The sequence below is a fragment of the Dicentrarchus labrax genome, unplaced genomic scaffold, assembly GCF_905237075.1.
Source record: "Dicentrarchus labrax unplaced genomic scaffold, dlabrax2021, whole genome shotgun sequence".
NCBI classification, from domain to species: domain Eukaryota; kingdom Metazoa; phylum Chordata; class Actinopteri; family Moronidae; genus Dicentrarchus; species Dicentrarchus labrax.
Genome location: NW_026136707.1, coordinates 12,262,524 through 12,283,047, shown reverse-complemented (window position 1 = coordinate 12,283,047; position 20,524 = coordinate 12,262,524). Strand labels below are relative to the sequence as shown.

At 41.3% G+C, this 20,524-nt stretch overlaps 1 protein-coding gene across 1 annotated transcript; it reads right to left on the bottom strand.

Annotated features, from left to right (window-relative positions):
• Positions 1-509: 509 nt before the first annotated feature.
• On the bottom strand, positions 510-15,817 carry ptpn3 (protein tyrosine phosphatase non-receptor type 3). The gene is made up of 27 exons (XM_051406661.1): positions 15,649-15,817; positions 14,820-14,885; positions 14,190-14,331; positions 13,042-13,170; positions 12,852-12,894; positions 12,573-12,654; positions 11,591-11,635; positions 11,447-11,499; positions 11,143-11,260; positions 10,866-10,953; positions 10,121-10,209; positions 9,977-10,040; positions 9,384-9,586; positions 9,162-9,287; positions 8,844-9,005; positions 7,988-8,084; positions 7,816-7,893; positions 7,644-7,700; positions 6,826-6,982; positions 6,515-6,687; positions 6,061-6,151; positions 5,789-5,850; positions 5,454-5,600; positions 4,602-4,730; positions 3,026-3,171; positions 2,794-2,929; positions 510-1,183 (listed from the first exon to the last, which is right to left on the bottom strand). Exons 3-27 carry the CDS (start codon positions 14,256-14,258, stop codon positions 1,109-1,111), a joined length of 2,619 nt encoding a protein of 872 aa, XP_051262621.1. The 5' UTR covers positions 14,259-14,331; positions 14,820-14,885; positions 15,649-15,817; the 3' UTR covers positions 510-1,108.
• Between the last annotated feature and the right edge of the window lie 4,707 nt (positions 15,818-20,524).

The window sequence follows — 20,524 nt, the reverse complement described above, 5'->3', positions numbered from 1 at the left end:
ACAGGCAGAGCACAATTGTTCACATCATAAATGTACCCTCTTTTAAAACAACAATGGTAAAAACAAAACAATGTAATTTATGAGTGAAATGATGAGCTTCTGTATTCTCTGTATGCAAGGGGCTCATTAGTGGGTAAATACCAACATTACACTGCAACCGTATGAAGAACCACAGAACAGCTTCCCAAACTCAAATCCTCACAGCGATATTACATTGTTACAGCGTCTTGCTGTAAGTCAATATTTTCTCATAACCAGACAGTTTCTGGCTGATTTGTGATGCTGAGATAGTTTCACTGATATGATGCCAGCTTTAGAGCACTCAGCTGAAGGTTAAATAAGCAGACAACTCTTCCACTTCAGTGAGCAGCTTCATTCTGCAAAGGAAGTGTGACAAAGGCCTTAATTTGCTATAAGACACCACCGAATCTCAACATAAAGTGACTCATCCTCATTTTATGATCTAATTTATACCTTTCACCATCAGAGGAAATGACAAAGCAGACACATCAGTATAAATCAGTGTTTATTTTGTGTCTTAATAATTTAAGAGTGTTGAACAGTGGGTTTGATGCTCCTCTGGCGGACCACCATCATCTTACAGTATCTGCTGTAATGATCTAAAGCCTGCCTAGGTCTTCGTCTTTGGAAACACAGATAAACTACAGATTATAACGATCCAGGTCTTCCTCCGCCTCCCTGTTCGATCCGTCGACTGGAAGGCGTCAGTCAAAGGCACACATAGCTTAATAAGTCGAGGCAACGTTCCTGAGTGGCCTCTTGGACAGAAATTAGCAGCTCACATCAGTCTTAGATCAGTCTCTACGGAGGCCGCAGCTTCTACAAGCTTAATGCGCATTATCATTTAAAACTAAGACAGACTAGGTGTATGATTCATACTCTCACATTGAATCTAGGCTACACAGATCACAGACAGCTGTGCTCTGAAGCTAGTTATACTCTCATTATCCAGTCTGTGTACCAGTCCCATAGGCGCTGACAGAGGTTAATCCGCTACAGCGCTATAAGTCCCTCTGTGGCAGTCACCTGCAATGAGACAAGGCTGAAAATGTGAGTGTGTCTGAGCTGGTCCTGTTGCTGATTTGGGCTACGGTGCTGTAGATCCCTCCTCTTTCTCTTTGTAGACTCGCAGAATGGCCTCACACACAAACTGGAACTGACACTGAAACACACAACATGCAAAGTGTTACTAGCTATTAGACAACGTGGCTGTTTTTGAATGTGTAACACAGGTTATATTTAAGTTCCATGAAAACAAAAGAGTCAACAATGAACTGACTGTGCTAACAAGTACTGCATGTACTTCTCCATGGTTGTCCCAAAACTATTAAAAATACATCAGTGAGCCACACTGTTGCTCTGGGTAACATGTTTCTTCATTACGATGAACATTACCTCTCTTACTTATTTTTAGTCAATCCCACATACATGAATCCATCCAAAAGTTGGAGAGAAATTTCACTCAAAAACAAAAAAAGTCAACCTCATGGTGGCGCTAGAGGGAAATTCAGAGGATCGCCAAAGTTAACAGGATTTGTCGTCTTGAAACCATGAATGTTTGTACAAAATTTCATGCCTTCCATCAATTACCTGTTGAGATATTTCAGTCTTAACAAAGTGGTGGACCAACCAATCAACTATTGCCATCCATAGAGCCATTTCTAACTATAAAACTCAATACTTGTGGCAACTAAACCTGCTGAAGAAGAGTTTGTGATACAGTCAAAAGCTCCAGAACAGCTACTGAGTGGACCTTGTGGCGAGAATGATTTGTCAACTGTTGTATTTGTTCTGCAGTAACCAAAGGGCTTGGTGCAGAGTGCCACAGACAGGGTAGAAAGAAGCTGGAGAGTATTGAGAGACGGACTAACACATTGTAGGTTTTCTTTTTTGTTGTGGGATTTGTTGGCAGCTTCATCCTTCAACATATGGATCTTTAACATGAAGCTTTGTCCTCTGACTGTGCATGTTTTCCATTACCCTCAGAGACACATGAGGGAAACCTGAGGAAGCGTTCCATCAGCACAAAAACATCAGAGAGAAAAAGCCTGAGGGACTGGATCTCCTTTCCAAATAAGGGTGATAGTGGTAGCAGTAGTGGCCTAGAAGCAGACTTGTGATTGGAGGGTTGCCATATTCCCAGCACCTCCTCCTACGAAAGCAATGAGTAACACTTTCCTCTCCATCGACAGATACCACTGAGGTGGCCACAGAGCACGGCTTCTAACCTCCGCTCAGCCTTCTCCAGCTCATCAGCCATCAGCGTAATACTGTGGCAGTCACATTTCTATTAATGAAGGTTAAAGACGAGGAGCCCACAGACGTCAAAACCTGTGACACTGACCTTTAAAAAGTAATTCTGGGCACAGTGAATTTCACAGTAAGTCTCCTCTCCTGAAGTTCCCAGTATGGTATTTTTAGGGCAACTCTAAGCATTCAACAGATTTTTCACTTTCCTTCGACTCTGTTAAACCAAATTTCTGACATTTCAAACTAACTGCAGTGTGCCTAATGAAATATAAAAACCCACAATTTTTAAAGTAATACATTTTAAAAAAAGGGGGGGACTAAATCTTCTTCAAGATATTTAAAAAATACAAACAGTGATTATTGAGGACAAATGTCTAAAGCTACAGGTTATCATCATACAATAAGATAAAATAAAGAATTAAATACAGAATTAAATAAAGGAGAATAACCCTGCCGAAAAGTAGCGTCTGATAAATACAAGTTGAGCTTTTTAGCATGAATCCTTGTTCTGTGTCTCCATACCGTGGTCTGAACCATCATAGCTCGCTGATCTCTCAGTGTTTTGACAATGTCCAGCGGGAACAGCGGCCGACCCTCATCCAACAGAGTCAGTGCCGTTTCCATGGTGATCAGAACACCTGTCCGTCCAATCCCAGCGCTGCAAGCGTGATTTAAAACAAACACAGCATTAGAGGGCAGTAGAGGCAGGTACAGTACATGCTGGCAGTGTTTAATTAGAGTGTGTGCGTGTTACCTGCAGTGTACCATTAGTGGTTCTTCACCTCTCCTCCTCTCCCTGACCGAGCTGATGAACAGCAGGAAGTCAGAGGGGTCATCGGGTACGCCGTGGTCCGGCCACGCGACATACTGCAGGTGTGTGACTGCGCGTTCCTCACCCCGCTAACACGCGAATGAAAAAAAAAAAAAGGTAGGTAATCAAAGAGAATTTACGTGTTGCATCTTTAAAAAAAATAAATAAACATCTAACCTTTGGGAAATATATCACCCACATGAGACGTACACTCTGACAATATTCAGTGTGTGGGAAAACAAGGGTGTAGTGGAAAAACAGAGCAGGTGAGGAGAGCAAACCTTCACGTGACCAGGAGGTGACACTGAGATTAGGAAGTGAAAAGGCACACAGTGAGAGGAAAACAGAAAAACAGGTGGAGTGGAGAGAGGAAAACACCGGAGCTGGGGAAAAAAAGTGAAGCCTGGGAAGAGAATAGCTGAGTTTAGAGTTTATAATGGTCATGTGGCCTGTGACTCCATGCAGGGATTAACTCGCTCCGCCAGAGGAACAGATGGGCCCACACAGCAGTATCTGTGTACGCATGTGTGTGCATTCAGACTTCATGCCTCCTTGAGCATTATCTGTTTATTTACCTGTTTGCCATGGAAGTCAATGTGGAAAACAACTCATTTACTCTGGTTATCTACCTGATAAGCTTCTCAGAAACACCCGCACGCCAACACACCTGCACACACGCGCCCACAAATTTGTTAATACATGCTAATGCGCACGGCCACCCACACGCACGCACATACAGACCAAACCACCCACATTGGAAGTGGCTGTATGTTGGGTGCAGATTGTTTGCCAGGAGTGGCTGCAGCCTGTGGCGAGCTCTGTTATGTGGCATATGGCACAAACATGGTACATGTCACAGCAAACATACAAGCAGAATACCTCCGTGTTGTGTGACCATGGTCATGCTTTGCTCATATGAAAGCAGGTGTGAACTTTGTTACTAGGGCCGTGACTAGGGCTGCACAATGAATCGGAATATTATCGAGATCGTAATATGACCAAGTGCTAGATCCAAATCACACTACCTGCCTTTCGATAAAGGTAAAATCAAATATTTTAATGAAGTACTGTAGTTCTGAATATACGTTCTGGCTTATAAATCTTGTTCTTGTTTGGTACAGACAAAGAAATGTCACATTATCATGATTATAACAGGTTTTATAAAATTAACTTTGTGATTCAAAAACGCTCATTCACACTAATCGCAATATCTTTCAAAATAATAATAATAATAATAATGATAATATATGATTTTTTTTTACCATATCATGCAGCCCTAGCTACAACCAATGATTATTTTCATAATCGATTAATCTGCCCACTATTTCCTAGATTAACTGTTTCGCCTATGTTTTGTCTGACCGAAAGTCCATAACACAAAAATACAGAATTAACTAGAATGTTAAGACAAGGAAAAGCAGCACATTTTCACATCTGAGGAGATGAAACAAGACAATGTTTAGATTTAGTAGTAAATCAACTCATTAGCTTATCATTGCAGCTCTACTTGCTACTGTACCTGTGTGTGTGTCAGGGTGAACTGTCGCGTCACATATGCCAGGTTACACTCCTCTGAGTGACACTTCACCCGCATGTGTCCGTAATCCTTCACTTCCGGCGGATGCGGCCAGTACTGGTGGCACTTGGTCTGCAAGCGTATGACATCAACACCAAATTACATTACATCTGACATGAGTCATCAGTCAGGATACAATTTACTACTGCTGCTACATCAGCTTCGCTCAGCTCTCATGAAATCAAACTCGTATTCAACGGCGTGGTATGCTCCACCCGGCAGTCTGAGGAACAAAAGCCATTCATCAGTAGCAGGATGTGAACTGTTTGTCAATTTTTGTGTGTGTGCTTATGCGGGTGTGTGTGATCCTCAAGTAGAGAGAAACTCAGGGCACTTGACGAATATCAGGAAAATGATCAATTAATGAAAGCATCTGGTTACCAAGCAACAGGCAAGCTGAGACAGAGAAGTCTTCATTCAACTAGACCTTGATATCTCGCTGCCTCTGACTTCACTCTCAAATGATTTATCTCATCGGCATCCTGCTCACACATTACATTTAGCTATTCTCTACACTGTGAAAACCTCTAATTACATCTGTGCCAATTGATTATTATTTTTGTGTGCAAACATCACCACTGAACCCTGTAATTACAGTAATCATGTATCAAACAGAACATGAAAACAGCATGAAATAATGCACACACTGCTGCAGTAATCACTGTGTTAATGCATAATGCTGATACCGAACTGTGTAATTTCAAGTGTTTCCCTTTCTGTTTACTAATTTCCATTCCTGTGTAAATGTGTCTGTTTACAGTATAAAAAAGTATGAACGTGTAGAAGTATGTATACCCGTCCCCTCTCTGTCAGAGTTGTTAGCATGATGATGGTGTGTATCTGTTGCTCCCAAACAGTCTGCCAAAAGTGAGTGCAGGTCTGTGGCAATGGACCCTGAGCTGCAACATAACGTAAACATACACCAGACACTGGGGGCGCCACCTAAGAGACGGACAAATAAACACACAAAGAGACACACACACACACACACACACACACACACACACACACACACACACACACACACACACACACACACACACACACACACACCACAGAGAGAATGAGATGAGTTTACATTAAATGTCAGACAGGGACAATACACACAATTTCCTATCAGTGATGCACACCGTGATGTGGCTGGCGTTTACGTAGTCCTCCTGGCCCTGGAGCACCACTCTGGTAGCATCATCTGAAAGGAGAACAGCACAGCAGCATGTGAGGGTCATAACAGAGCTGTCGACACACCGCAGGCTCAACCAATTAAATTTCATGAGGTGCCACAGCTCCAGATCAAGGTTAGCAGCCCAGAGCTGAGGGTGGGAGAGATCGAGTGAGGGGCACCAGGTAGAGAAGAGACGAACAGCAGGACTCAGACACACAGATAATCAGAATAACTTACAGGGTAAAACATCCTTATATCGATTCTTGTCCATGTTCTCAGGGAGCCGAGCACAGCTTACAAGCAGACCAGGTTTCCTCCTGTATAAGTTCTAGGAATTGCAAGCATGTGAACACACACACACACAGACACACACGCACGTGCGCGCACACACACACACACACACACACACACACACACACACACACACGTAAACACACAGAACCATACACAAACAAACACTACAAATTCCAGGCTTGTCACAGCATCTTTGTTTTAGATTATCAGGAATCGGAGTGAAGATTAGGGCCAACATCTGTCCCAAAATCAGCACTTAAAAGGCTGGTTATGATCCCAGAAATAACACTGGGACAAACTAAATCCTGCTTAAAATAAAGATATTTTCTACTCCTGCTTATAAATACACTTTTAAATATCCATTCACTGTTTAGCTCCCACCTGCATATTTAAATACCTCAAAATGGAAACAGAGCGTGCCAGACTGTATTCCTCTCTCCAGCTGTCTCACTGATTCCTCCAGTGTCGTGACCCTCTCCGACTGGCCAGACGACTGCGGACTGCCCTGTGATTGGCCAGTGAGTGTGAGGGCGGGAGGTAGCTGCAGCAGGGGTGCCACCCGGCCAGGACCTAGTATACAAGGACGGGTTCAAGGCTGCGATAAATATTCATAGAAACATGGCAAGACAGTGTGCACACTTGGATCACACGCTGCTTCAGCAGTTTTATCCCGCTGTTAGACACACATGCAAATACACACACACACACCTTTGCGTCTAATAAGCAAGGCCAGCTCTCTGGAGTGCGACTCTCTGCTGGCTCGTATGAACATGACAACCTGGTCATGTGTGTGTTCAGAAATGTCTCGACCGTTGATGAGCACCACCAGGTCTCCCTCCAGGAGTTTGGGCTCACAGTGACCTGCCTACAAACAACACAACTCATTTAAAACCTGACATCTCCACACCACACGTCAATCAATCTTTCAGTCTAGAGCTGCAACTAACATAGTATATTGGAGCTGACACCATTATATAGTTTCTTCACCACAGAGCACTGACAAGTTGATGTTTCAATTGTAGGAAGTCTCGGGATGTCTCTTGGTCACAATTAAAAACTAAAACAAATTTAAGATATGTTTATTTTCTTTAGAAATTATAACCAGCCAATATATTGTTCTTAGATTATTTTACGTTTAAATAATGATATCAGTCTGTGCCTCAAAAATCTTAAAGTCATAGTTTTTAAACTATGAAATATCAATATCAGTATCAGCTCAGTAATGATCAATTAATCTGTTCTAATTAATTGCCTAATCCACAAGGTGGACATAAGTGACGTCCAAAATGATTTGTTAAGTCAGACCAACAGACCAAAACGCAAAGATTGAGAGATGACTTACATGATTGATCACTTATCAAAAAAGTAGCCAATTACTGTTCTGTGAAGTGACTTCAGTCCAGTACATCTAGCTAATTATATATCCATCAGTCCATATTGTGCTTACATGTCATCATACAGATATTTGGACCCAACCTGGAGACGCCAGACCGTCAAAACACAAACACATCTGAGTCCGTTCTTACCGGAGAGTCAGGTTTAACGTGGGATATGGCAAGAGGCATCTTCTGATCCACCCCGCCCTAAGAGGAGTTGGGAAATTAAATGGAGCAAGAGTGGCAGAGTGACAACACAAACATACACGTGTGTCAACAAAAACAAGGTAAAACATGAAAGGAGTGTAAGAGAGAGACCCACTTTAACGTTGAAGCCGAACTTTCCCTCGTGATCGGGGGTAATACATATAAGCATCAAATCACCGTCGCCGAGAGCACCCTGCATAGACAGAAGTACTCAGAATCAACTCATGTATGCACACACGGATGGATATACATTAAACTTATTTAAAGTTGACGATACAATAACAGACCTTCTTGTAGTGGTGTAAGCTGTGGTCACCGTCCTCCTCTCCTATACTGTCATCCATTTGCAACAAAGCCTCGTCTGTCACATGGTTGCCTGAAAGCCTGAAAGAGATGAAATATATTACATAGATTTTCTTCATCTTCCTTTATAGATTCACAAATGTGATAATAATATAATTCCGAGTATCCTCATATCCTATCATCATCCAATAATTTCTTTCCCTTAAATGCTTTGACGACACGTTAGGGCTGAATGGTTTGGGTAAAATATTTAATTGTGATTATTTGACCAATTTGAGCAATTATTTTTTATAAAGCACATTCCTATCCGGTTGTCTACACTGCATTTAGAATGATAGGTTTGTACCTATAATCACAAATTGAACCACACACTGTATTTCCAAACATCCATACCAAACAGATACCGAGTAGTGCTTCTTCCTCCTTGAATAAACTATATTTGGTTGACACTAACTAGGGCTTATTTAAAAAAGGTTATTCTTTTAGTGGTATTTAGTATTAATTAGCTAAAATTTAGTAAATTTGGTGGTAACAGCCGTCACCCTTACCATTTAAATCTTAGAGTAAGAGGTTATTGCTAAAAGTGCATTAAATCCAACTACAATTTCAATATGAAAGTGATTAAACTCGCCATGCCAGCAAATCCCACGCAACAGACCTTTTTCACAGCAGCCATTTTGACATGAAATAGTAGGGTAAACACAGGTGTTAACAATGATACGAATTAAGCTTCCATTCAGGTCAAACAGAGTCAGAGTGCCGGTATTGTGCTTGTTGGCTCAGTGAACCGACCTTAATTCAAATCATTGGTGAGACATTCCTGTTGTAACCAATACTAACTGATGTGGTGAAGCGTCCCCCTCACTGTCCTTGCTGCTGCTCACAGACGCCCTGTATGTGTAGAACACATCCTCCCCCTCCGACATGTCTTTCAGGTCATTGGTCAGCTCAACCGAGGACGGGCGAGGTTTGCGGATGCCGTGGCGAACCCGAGGACTTCGCCTGCCACAGAGACAAACCAGCAGTCAGGTTAATTTTATTTAAAACCAGGTGAGTGTAAAGTTTTAGCAAATGACAAAATTTAATCTGAGATGCTGAGGCCTTAGGACAAAAACTACAGCGTCTCGTTATAGATAGGGTTGATCCGGCAGCTCGTACCAGTTTGGGGTGCTAGGGGGCGATCTAGAGGGCAGGCTCTTGGTCTCGAGATGCTCTGATGAAAGTGATCTCCGCAGAACTGGGTTCCACACCATCCCTCCCACCACACGCTGGCACACTGGACCACTGCAAATTAAGAAGGAACAGGAACAAAATTTGGAAACGTACAGTATTTAAGACAAGAATATAATTGTGAATATACATGTACGAGCACAGGCTCACCTCTCTGTTTTACTGTTGCCGAGGCCCAGATGTTGTGTTATCAGCTTCCTGTAGGCCTGGACTGTGCTGTTGTTGTGTTTGGGGCTCCTGGAGGTTCGACTGGAGCTGAAGAAAGAGTGATGATCCACACAGGACCTCCACAGGTTCTTACAGGTCTTGGGGCAGGGCAGAACCAGAGATACCTCGCAGTCCTGGGTCTCCCCCTGCAACATAAAGAGTTTAGTTTTTTGCTGCTCAGGTTGTAGCTGGTAATAATAATATAAATTCATATTTTGTATGAATGATTTTTTACTTACTTACTGCCGAAAATGTGGATATGAATCATTCAATCAATACCACATTTACATCCATGTAAGCCATGCAGTAGTAAAGCTTGTATTTGTGACATTTTGTTGAAAAATGAAAGTGTTGAGCATAAACTCCTATGTCCTAATTTTCTAATCACAGCTCAATATAAAAGCAATCAGGAAATTGTGCTGACCCCAAACTTTCAATGGATTTACCAGCCAAGTGTGTAGAGCAATTAAAAGTTTCAATTCGTTCAGAGCAGATCTTTAAACTATCAAGAACAAATAAACGGTAGAGGGACTCACGTGTTTGCGTTTCAGATGTATGAGGAAGCGTTTCCTCTTGAATGAAATCTTGATAATGTTCCCCCTACATGTGAAGAATGCAACTGGTTCAAAGCTTCAGAAAATACAGGAAAAACTTGTGTAATTAGCAGCACAATTACTCACCAGGGAAAGAAACTGGAGCAAATCATATTACAGAATATTGCAACACCACTGGAGGCCAAACCCACCATCAGAGGGGAGTGGTTGGTGTCCTGAGAGAGAAAGAAGACAAAAAGTGTCAAACATGAGAGGAAGTTAAAGATATAATATGTAACATTTCCACATTAAAATGTCTATAAACACTAGACCTATGTTATACGTTATTATTATTATCCTAAATGTTTCCAACAATGTTCAAACACAGAAAAATCTGTAATTTTATTCAGGTAACGCTGCATTTCACCAGTTGCCTGTCAATCGCGTCATATTTGTGCATGTGTCAGCGTTGTGGTTGTCTGCCACAAGCTGTCATAAACTGGCTTTTTATGCAGTTTTAGGCCACATTTATCAGATAATCTTTTTTTTTGTATTTACCTATATATATATATATATATATATATATATTATTATTATTTATTTATCAGAGAAACAAGTTGAAGTCAAGTCCTTTGTCTGTCGAAAAGCTTCAGAAAAACACTGATTTTTAAAAAGAAACTGCTTTATTCAGTGTTTTTGCTGGTTTTAATTACTGGGTCTGTTTGTTTTGGAGAGGAGGAGGCCTCAGCAGATAATTCTGCTCCCAGTAAAAAACCTGGAAAAACTACATGGTGGTGAAGAGCTTCCATAATATGTCGCTACTTCACAATGTCATCAAACTTTGTCTTTTGTGATTGTTTTAATGTTAAAACTAAAACACAAATAACTCTACCATGGCAGCATGCAGCTCCACTCCATACAACTCCAGCGTCCGTGCTGTGTTGAGGAAACACAGCTCTGCCTCGCTCTGCTTCAGCCCCCTGGGAACACACACACACACACACACACACACACACACACACACACACACACACACACACACACACACACACACACACACACACACACACACACACACACACACGTACAGTCACATACAACAGCAGGAAAGTACTGCACAACAAACCAGTTTATTTTCGGTAGCAACTCGATGTAATGAACTGAATTACTTGTGCTGTGGATGCAGATCCTCCACTTTAGACAGGAAGTCTTCATCCTGCTCAGGAATGAAGTGGCACTTCAAGAGGTAACCAGGGAGTAGGGAGGGACAGTGATCCCCCATCTCCGCTGCAGGCGATGGACAGAGACACTGAGCATCCACACAGAAACACTTAACCAGATCCACAAACTGACAACTGGGGTACTATGAGAGAGCTGCTGCTTATTGAGAGCATCCTCAACAGGGATAATTACTCACAAAGTTATTATCAAGTCATTAATCAGTTGTTTTTTTAAGGAACAGATGGGACTTACACTGCACAGCGTAAGAAGCCAACACTACAGCTGCACTCAGTGGGCACTGCAACCTGCAATCATACCCCATGATTATACATTGTAACAGCTAAATGCAAGCAGTGCACAAGGGGGGTGGGTTGAGTGAGTTTGTGTGTTACTAACCGTCCTTCTCTAATGTCACTCCTGATCTGGAGGAAGTACAGGTGCCTGCAGGGACAAGACAAGAGGAACTTCACCAAGTCACGCTGGTATTTTCTGTTTCCTGCTGAAACCTCTTTAAACATATCGGTGTTTTTAGCTGGGAGTCAATGCCAGTCTGTCAGTTATCTGATCGACCACCTTGATCCAGACTGAAATATGTCAACAACTATTCAATGCAATATTTCTACAGGTAGTTATAGTCCCCAGAGGATAAATCCTACCAAATTGGATGACCCCCTGACTTTTCATACAGAGTTTTCACTTATCCCGAGAGATATCTCAACATCTCAGAATCAGACTCAGGTTTATTGCTAAGTAGGTTTATACATACAAGGAATTTGCTTTGGTAAATTGGTGCATAACAGAAAAGGTGTGTTTAAGTGCCTTTTTGTGCAGAAATGAGATGAGTTTGAGGTGCGACCTTTGTTCCTGAATCTAGTTATAATACCTTAGATAAATAAAGATGAAAGCAATCTTCCACATGGATTGACAAAAATATTTTCTACAGACATTCATGGTTCTTGGAGGATGAATCCTGCTCACTTTGATAACCCTCTGAGTTTTTCTTCACCAGCAGGGTTTGTGGTTTTGAGTGAAATGCTTAACAATTACTGAACAGACTGCCAAGAAATCTGGTACACACATTCAAGCCCTTTAACTTTGGTGATTCATCCATCAGGTCAAAATTGTAACTTGTCCAACACTCATACCTACAAAACTAATGACATTCCCATTATTCTCAGCTGTACTTTGCATGTAGGAATAGATTTATTTGCCCTTGGATTGAGCCAAACGTTGATGTTGAACTAAAAAATGGTGACGCCAAACAGGAAAATCCTTCATTTTCTATCCATAATCCTGTAAATAGGGGCCTTTCTCAGTCATACAACCTCTCCACATCAATATCTAGTGCCATATGATTACATACGGCACATATACTAACCTTGTCTGTTCATGCTGCAGAGAGTTGGGATCAGAGATGAAGAATCGTACTCTGAAGTTCAGATAAAAGGGAGAAGCAAGGCCTGCAGAGAAATATCATGTTGTCAAAAATTGCACAATATCTGTGGTCAGAAGTACACGTTAATCATCTACTGGACCTCTTCTCTTTACACATCCCATTCATAAATGTATTTAAATGTAAAAATTAAATTGTATTTGTCTAGAGAAGAAGTTCTGGGTAAATTCACTGAATTTTCTGGAGCCAGAACAGGTCAGATACCTTTTATCTGCTTCTTCAGGGGTTTCTCAGGTTCCAGCCATCTCTGAGAGAGAGAAATTCATTAGGCATAATGGCTAACTTGGGCTAAAAAAAAATATACCCTGTGGTTGTCATCGTCTAAACAGCAATCAGTGAGTGCAATGTATTACAGTCTCAGCCCGAATGTGCAGCAGATGAACAGTGAGCTCACAGGAGAGTGTGTGTTGATAGAGGCGATGGCTGAGCTGGATTCTCTGATCTGCAGACTGAAGAGCTGCCTCTCCTGCAGGCCCAGGTGGTCACATACTTGGTCCAACAGAACCACACCTTCATCCTGCTTCTGAGAGATGGAAAACAACAAACAACATTAATACCAGCCAAAACTTTGAGTGACTGGCTGCTTATTTGTACATCTAACGGCACCATATGCTGCAGTAGTGCTTAATGTATAGGATCTTTATTGAATCTGGGAGTTGTAATGGTTGTAAATCAGACAAAAACAATCAATAATGCATTTATCCAGGTAAAAAATCAGAGACCATCTGCAGCACGGCGCTGTTCTTTAACAATGCATTGTTTTATTAATCACTCTGAGGGATAACCCGCAGCTTATCTGCATTCTCTCCACATTTTCTGTTACCGGAATCATATTCACATCACAGGAGGACCAATGTTTACTGTAAGCTGTGGTGAACAGTGTGTTCTTGCAGCAGGAAACAAAGTCATTTTTTATGTGTGTGGACACAAAATCCAAGTCAAGATCAGCTAAAACCGGCCGTGCCTCCCTCAAAAACTTCTCTTTCAGTAAAAAGCTGTAAAAAAAAAAAAAAAGATAAAACACAGCAGTAAAAAGAGAGTAATGGAGAGTTTATTATTGGGATTCTTCTCCACATTACAACACACAGTACTCTCCCTGCTCTCCTACCGTTCACATAAAGATGCTGCACAGCTGCTGTCCTAGAAAGCAATACTGTGATTGCCTTCCTGCATGTGTGTGTGTTTGTATGCTTTGTCAGTGCGTGTGAGTGTACTGCTGTCAGGCTGTGTCTGACAAGATATGCTGATGATGTAAAAGGCTCCTAAGTGTGACGAGCCCTGTAAGCTGCAGGAGGTGAGCGTGTCCTTCAATCCAAGGTCACGGTGCTGAGCGAGAGATGCGGATCAATGGGGATAGGAAAGAGTAGTCGGTCACTATATCACACACTGACACTACGATCATTAGCAGAGCACAGAGACAGATAGGAGCAACATATGATCTCCTCACCGACAGACAGGAAACAGAGTGCGTGTGTGTGTGTGTGTGTCTGTGTGTGTGTGTGTGTGTGTGTGTGTGTGTGTGTGTGTGTGTGTGTTACGCACGCTGACTTTGAAGGTTTCGATATTGCCGTCCAGCAGCTGAACTAGGCAGAGCAGGTCCGGTTTTGGCATGTCTGTTACCACGGTAACTCAGCCTCCCTCTCAAGACAAACACCCTGCCCTCAGCTCGTCACTGAGAGGAGACCTGGAAACACACACACACACAACCACAAAAACAGTGTCAGATGTTTCCAGGCTGTTGTCTTCCAATGAAAGCACCTCCCTCACTATGACATTGTGTGGTGAGTAATATATGTGTTTGCATGAAGCATCGGGCTGCAGTGAGTAATGCACCGTGAATGCGAAGGAGTGACTGTGTATGTATGTGTGTGTGTTTGTGTAACTCCTTATTATTTGGCCTGGGTCTGAACATGTCCCTTCCCTCTCCCTGCTGTTCTCCCTCTGTGTCTCTCCGCCTTTTTGCAGGCAGCTGAATGATAAGAATGTTAAACATTTTCAGAGTTGAACACGCCCATCTACAGTCCGACGACTGATCTCGGACCAGCCGCTGGAAGCCATGCAGACATGCACTTCTTATGCACGCATTACTCAAACTCAGTAACTTACCCCTGTCTTTGAGAACATGTATCTGTGTGTGTGAGCATCGTTATGCATGCAAGCGTATGTACGTACATGTGTCCTGTGTTGGTTTCCAGGTAAACGATTAATGGATCCAGGCCGGCCTGTCTCACACAGTTTCTGTAAGGACACACAGCGTTTGAGTTAATGTTTGAGCACAGTGACACACTCTGAATATATTAAAACAGAGCTGGTCCCAGTTTGATGACTTGGTTTTCCATAATAAGGCTCTCACAGGCAGGCGTTTAATGAATTTACAAGTAAATGCTACATTTAAAAGCAGTTTCATCATGATGTTGAGACTATGACTCCAACTGGGTGTTTTGCATCTTGCATTTTGCATCTAGTTGACATATTGAGGTTCGTTTCCACATGACAGCTACAGATGAGGAAACGAGAATAAGAGTCGTTCTGGCTTTATGATGCCTTTAACAAAAGATTTCAGTCTGCAGTAGCCTTATCTGTACAAGTTAAAAGTCCACACTGCAGGACATAAACACACCTAGCACACTACGGTAAAGCTCAAATCCCCAGCGCATACTGCTACTTCACCAAACGTACACATACCAATGAATAAACAGGGCCTGTCTCAGTGTTTTAGGCCCATATTTCTGTTGTCCGACTCTCCCAGTCTGTCGACACTGAACTCTGCTGTGACCCCGCTGTACTTTGAGCCAAAGCGCGAACAAGGAACCTGTTGACAACCTGAAGTTTTCTACAGCTACACCCAAAATGAGGAACTCTCCATTAGCAAAAAACTTTTCCTCCAACAACCTCGGCGCTGCTCCTAACTACAACTTGGTCAGGAGAATGTTTTTGTTTTGTTTTTCATGTTGGGGGAAGAGAAGGTTTTAAAAGACAAAAAAAAAAAGGATATGTCTACCTCGGTCGGTCCCGCGTCAGAGCCGGATCATATTCCTCAGACAGTCCGCGGTGGAAACCTCGGGACGGGGCGCGTCGGAAGAGCCAGGTATAGTTAGGTAAATATCCGGGACAACTTTCTCATCCCTAGCTGCGCTGACTCCGCGCGGCCCCGCCCCTTCGCCGCGCGCGCTCCCGGTGGGATACGCGCTACAGGGGCGCGCGTAAAGCTTAGGAGGAGCACGAGCCAACACAAACGTAAATAGTTAAAGTTGTCAAATAATTGTACTGGTGTGTACAATTATAGTAGAAAATAGGAAAAAAATACTCAAGTACAGGAACCACAAACTTATATCGAAGTAGTGCCTGAGTAAATGTACTAATATGACTAATATGATGGTTTTTGGTGTTATTTTAATTTATTACTATCATTATTTTGTATTTGTTATAGACTCTCAGCAGTCTGCATTTATTTATTTATACATTCATTCAGAATTCATTACATTATTCATAACTTTATTTAGTTTGCGTTAGAGGTGGTGAGTGAGGGGAAATCAATGTGTGGAACCTGTCTCTAGTCTCTGAAATACTGCAGCAGCACAATTGAGAAGTGAGCCAGTTATACATTTCATATCATATTGAGAGAGTAGATAAGTGTGGTATAAAATATTTGACTTATTTGATTTATTATTTAATCTATAAAGAGAAAAAAGCAGTACATGTTCTTGCAGGCCAACCAGCAGTAAAAAAACACCCCAACCAAACCCATTAAATTTATAATAATATGAAACTTTGGAAAGCAGTAATAACTTGCTTGAAAAATGACTTAAATCATTAATCAACTATCAGAATCATCCTTTTTTATCAATCGACTCGCTGACTATTGAACTGTTGTTGTTCTTCTCAAAGGAAAATATTAAATAGAGGTTCCTGATTCTTCACTTGGATGACCCACTTCAAGTTCAATAAAGCCACACAGCTATGTGAAGAGAGAAATGTGTCCTTTTCTGATACTAAACTAGTGTGATTGGGATCAGATCTATTCACTGACAACAGGCTGATGACAGGATACTGTTTTTGTCAGTTTATATGAGGACAGATGAAGCATCGGGCTGCATGAGGATTCCTACAGAAATAAAAATAAAATAGAAAGGTTTCAGTCTACTTCACGTGTTCCTCTGGTTAACTGTCACCATCTACAGGATAGATTAAGTATTACTGCTGTCATGTGTGTATTCAGCATGAACTGTACATACTGTATGTAGAATACATTACTTACTACATTAAAGCATTACCAACAACTCCTATAGGCACCAGTGTGTTAACTGATCTGTAACACAAAACCTTATCAAAGCCTTAAAAAATATCATATTTTTCCCTCTTATGGAGCACACAGGTCTAAAATAAGATTTGCTAACCAAAAGTATAATCACATAAGTGGAGGATGAAGTAATCAGATTCTTTGCTTAAGGAAAATTATCAGTACTACAGTATAATGATGGGGTGCTCTGGTAGCTCACCTGGTGGACCCGACCCCCCATAAGCTGAGGGTGAGTCCTGTCTGCAGTGGCCATCGGTTCGAGTCTGACCTGTGGCCCTTTACTGCGAGTCATCTTCTCTCTCTCCACCTTTAGTGTCTATATTCAGCTGCCCTGTCAACAAAAATATTAAAAATAAACAAAAATACTACAGTGTAAAAATTCTTCATATGGACAAAGTACGTTTCTGACTAGGCTACTATATTTCTGAATTATTATTGCTGTTGCATTAATGTGTAATATAGCTTATATTCCCTTTTAATTACACTTATGCTGTATATTTTTGTCCTGTGCAATTATATTTATTTTTATTATGTTATTTTTTTATTTTCACACTGTGCTACTATCTCTTACAGTAATCTTTATGCAAATATTTCAAGACAGTAGTTTTTATTTTATTATAATGCTACACACCATGTGTATTAATCTGTGCATCATCTGTGTATATAGCGTACATATTACTCTTGTTTTATATTCATATTATATCTTGTATTTTCCTATTTTATCTTTATTTAATTTGTATTTTGTTTTATCTATAGTGTTGTATCTTGAGCTGATGTAACAATAAATAAATAACCCAACTCTTATCCTACCCAACAACAATAGATCCAGGCGGTGTCTTTGTGCTTTAGTTTACTGTAACTTGTGCTTAAAGTCTATTTCTGCTGCTGAAGGAAGTCTGAAACCAAACTGCTTTGACCCAACATCTCCAAGGTCAACCAAAAATCTGTCTGCAGCTGAAGAGACTCCGAGATCTCTGACTGTAAATGAGATGTGACATTTCTTTAGCTCCGAGACATCTCTGATTTAAAAGTTACTGATGGTTTAAAAAGGTGTAAATGAGATTGGTACCAGAGTCAGACAATGAAAGCTTTGCCTCCTGTCAGGCAGTCCTGCTGGTGGGGTTCAGTGATCTCTTGTAGGAATGCTTTTAGACTGTTGAGATCTGTGTGTTGTGTTCACTGTCACCTGTTGCATGCCTGGAGAGGCAAAACCAGCCCGGGCCAGTTCTCCTGCTGTCAGAGTGATGGGACAAGAGGTCTCAGACTAAGGGCGGGCGGTCAGACTAGCAGAAACCAGTTCACTTTGGAGTGACAGGGGGATGGGGGAGGGAGGGTTTTTCTCCTCCTCTCTTTCCTCTCCCCCTCGCCACCGCTGTAACAGAGAGGAACCGCCCCCTGTTGCTGTCCGAGGATCAGCTTTCTGCAACAGTAACCAAGACACCCTGTACCAACTCTGCCCTGAACCCAGCGGCTCCAAATTTAGACACAGGGACACAGGGACAAACTTGACGTTATTTCAGTATCTGCACTTCATGTCCCATATCTCATTCACACCCTCTTATTATCCTCTTACACTTTCTATTACTCATTTCCAGATTAAGACAACATGTCCTGTTAAACCATTGGGCTTTATTTTACCTCACAACAAAGTAACCCAGTTACTCCTTCTATCTCCTATATGTGTGTATCATCTTTAATGTCTTTTTTTTTTAATGATGGAACTGATTAATTATACCTGTCTGTCCCTCTCTCAAGGAATTTGTTTACCACCAACTGTGCCAGACTCAAGATAGTTCATCCGTTTACTATTTCCAGTCATTATGTAATCACATGTAGATATAAACTTGTGCTTATGTAATTTCAGTCCCCAGCAAGGAGAATTTGGATTTGATAGTGAATGTCTGGAGCGTATAAACCGCTGTGATATAAAACAACCAGCCAGTATAGCTTTATGTTCAGTGCTACAGGGGTTGTGTCATATATCACAACCATAAAACTGGGTCTGTGGTGGTGTGGACAGGCCCTGATATTCCTCAGGCATGCAGAGGCCACATGAGACAGCAAGACAGATACAGAGTTGTCATATGCTGTCATGAATTTACACATGTATTATAGTTTCCGTGACCCAAATCTCTCATCAAGGAAAATGATGTGTGCTGTGTAGCGTGAAGGACACAGAGCCAATCTGCGCATGCACCATTCCCTTCCAACCATATTGGTCAGTTCATATGGTATCGTTTGTTTTTATCCCCCTATTCTACATAAAGGGCATATTTAAACAGACAGACACACGCATTAATAATGTCCCACCATCACTGCTGCCACCCACTCACAGACTTACTGGTACAGACCTCCCTCTAACCTGCTGTGACTGGAAATACGTGAGGAGAAACCCAAACCCGAGATAAAGAGGCCCGAGGGAAGAAAGAAAGAAAGAAAGAAAGAAAGAAAGTTTCCTTCATAAGAAACTGGGTTACTACTCTGACCGCGTGACTACAGGGCAGTAAGCTCGTGAGCACCAGGTCCGCTTTTCTAAAGGGGGCACGAGCTCACTATGCTGCCTTCACGTGCCAACAGACACACGACCTGAATTATTATACCACTTGTTGCATATGAGCCTATTTTACACTGTGGATACTTTTTGGTCCCTTTTGTGAAAGTAATTATATCCAATAACCAATACTGTGCTATTATTTACAACTGAACGTGATCTGTACTATATTGTTCATTAATTAATTTAATTGTGTTTATAATCAGATAGCTTAGGACACCATTTAAGCTGTAATTAATGGCTTTAGTAACCGTTTATAAACATTTTACTAATACTTGTAATGAGTGTTTTTCCACTTTATTATAAGCCAACAAGTCTGCAGTTATAAATAGCCTATTAGTCTGATAAGTCATTAATAAAGGGCTCTAATTTGTCAAGATACTATTATAATTTCAGATATTCACAATTATAAATGTTAATAAATCGTTAATATATTTTTTGCAGCAATCAATGAAATCTGCAGTTGTATCAAATTGTTAATAAATGGACTATGGTCCATAGGATCTGCAGCCGTTTTACATAAGGTAATCAAAAAACAGAATGAGAACGAATGAATTAAAGAGGAAGCTAAAAAGACAATAATATATGTTGTGAAAATCTGGATTTAAGGGAACAAGCAGGGGTGATGAGAGGGTTGGGGTAGTGGAGTTGGGTATGGAGTGGGGTGGGGTGTGGTGGGAGGATGGGTATCTTTTAAAAGTGTAATGATTTGAATAATGCAGCTGTTCAATGCTTGTACACGTTTTAATTTCTAATATATACTGCAAACAAATGTATGTTGGGTTTAAGTGAACATCAGTAAAAACTGATAAAAATAAAAGCTTGCTAAAAAGAAACAGCAAGTATCATGAAACAGAGATTTCATATGTCTATTTCATGACAATGAATTTAAAGCAACCGAGCAACTGTTTCCTATGGGATGGTGACGTTGCTTCAAAGCTGTCCATTTTCTAGAAACCTGATTAAACCGTCACTTATATATCTACAACTCAGGCCTCACAGGGACTCCTGACTGCTCCAGAGGCA

Excerpts from the sequence above, each read along its gene's own strand:
- ptpn3 (XM_051406661.1), bottom strand. The coding sequence starts at position 14,258 with ATGCCAAAACCGGACCTGCTCTGCCTAGTTCAGCTGCTGGACGGCAAT. Across the intron at positions 7,894-7,987 it reads GCTTACACCACTACAAGAAG|GGTGCTCTCGGCGACGGTGA; the intron begins GTCTGTTATTGT and ends CTGTCTATGCAG. Across the intron at positions 4,731-5,453 it reads CTCTGACAGAGAGGGGACGG|ACCAAGTGCCACCAGTACTG; the intron begins GTATACATACTT and ends ATACGCTTGCAG.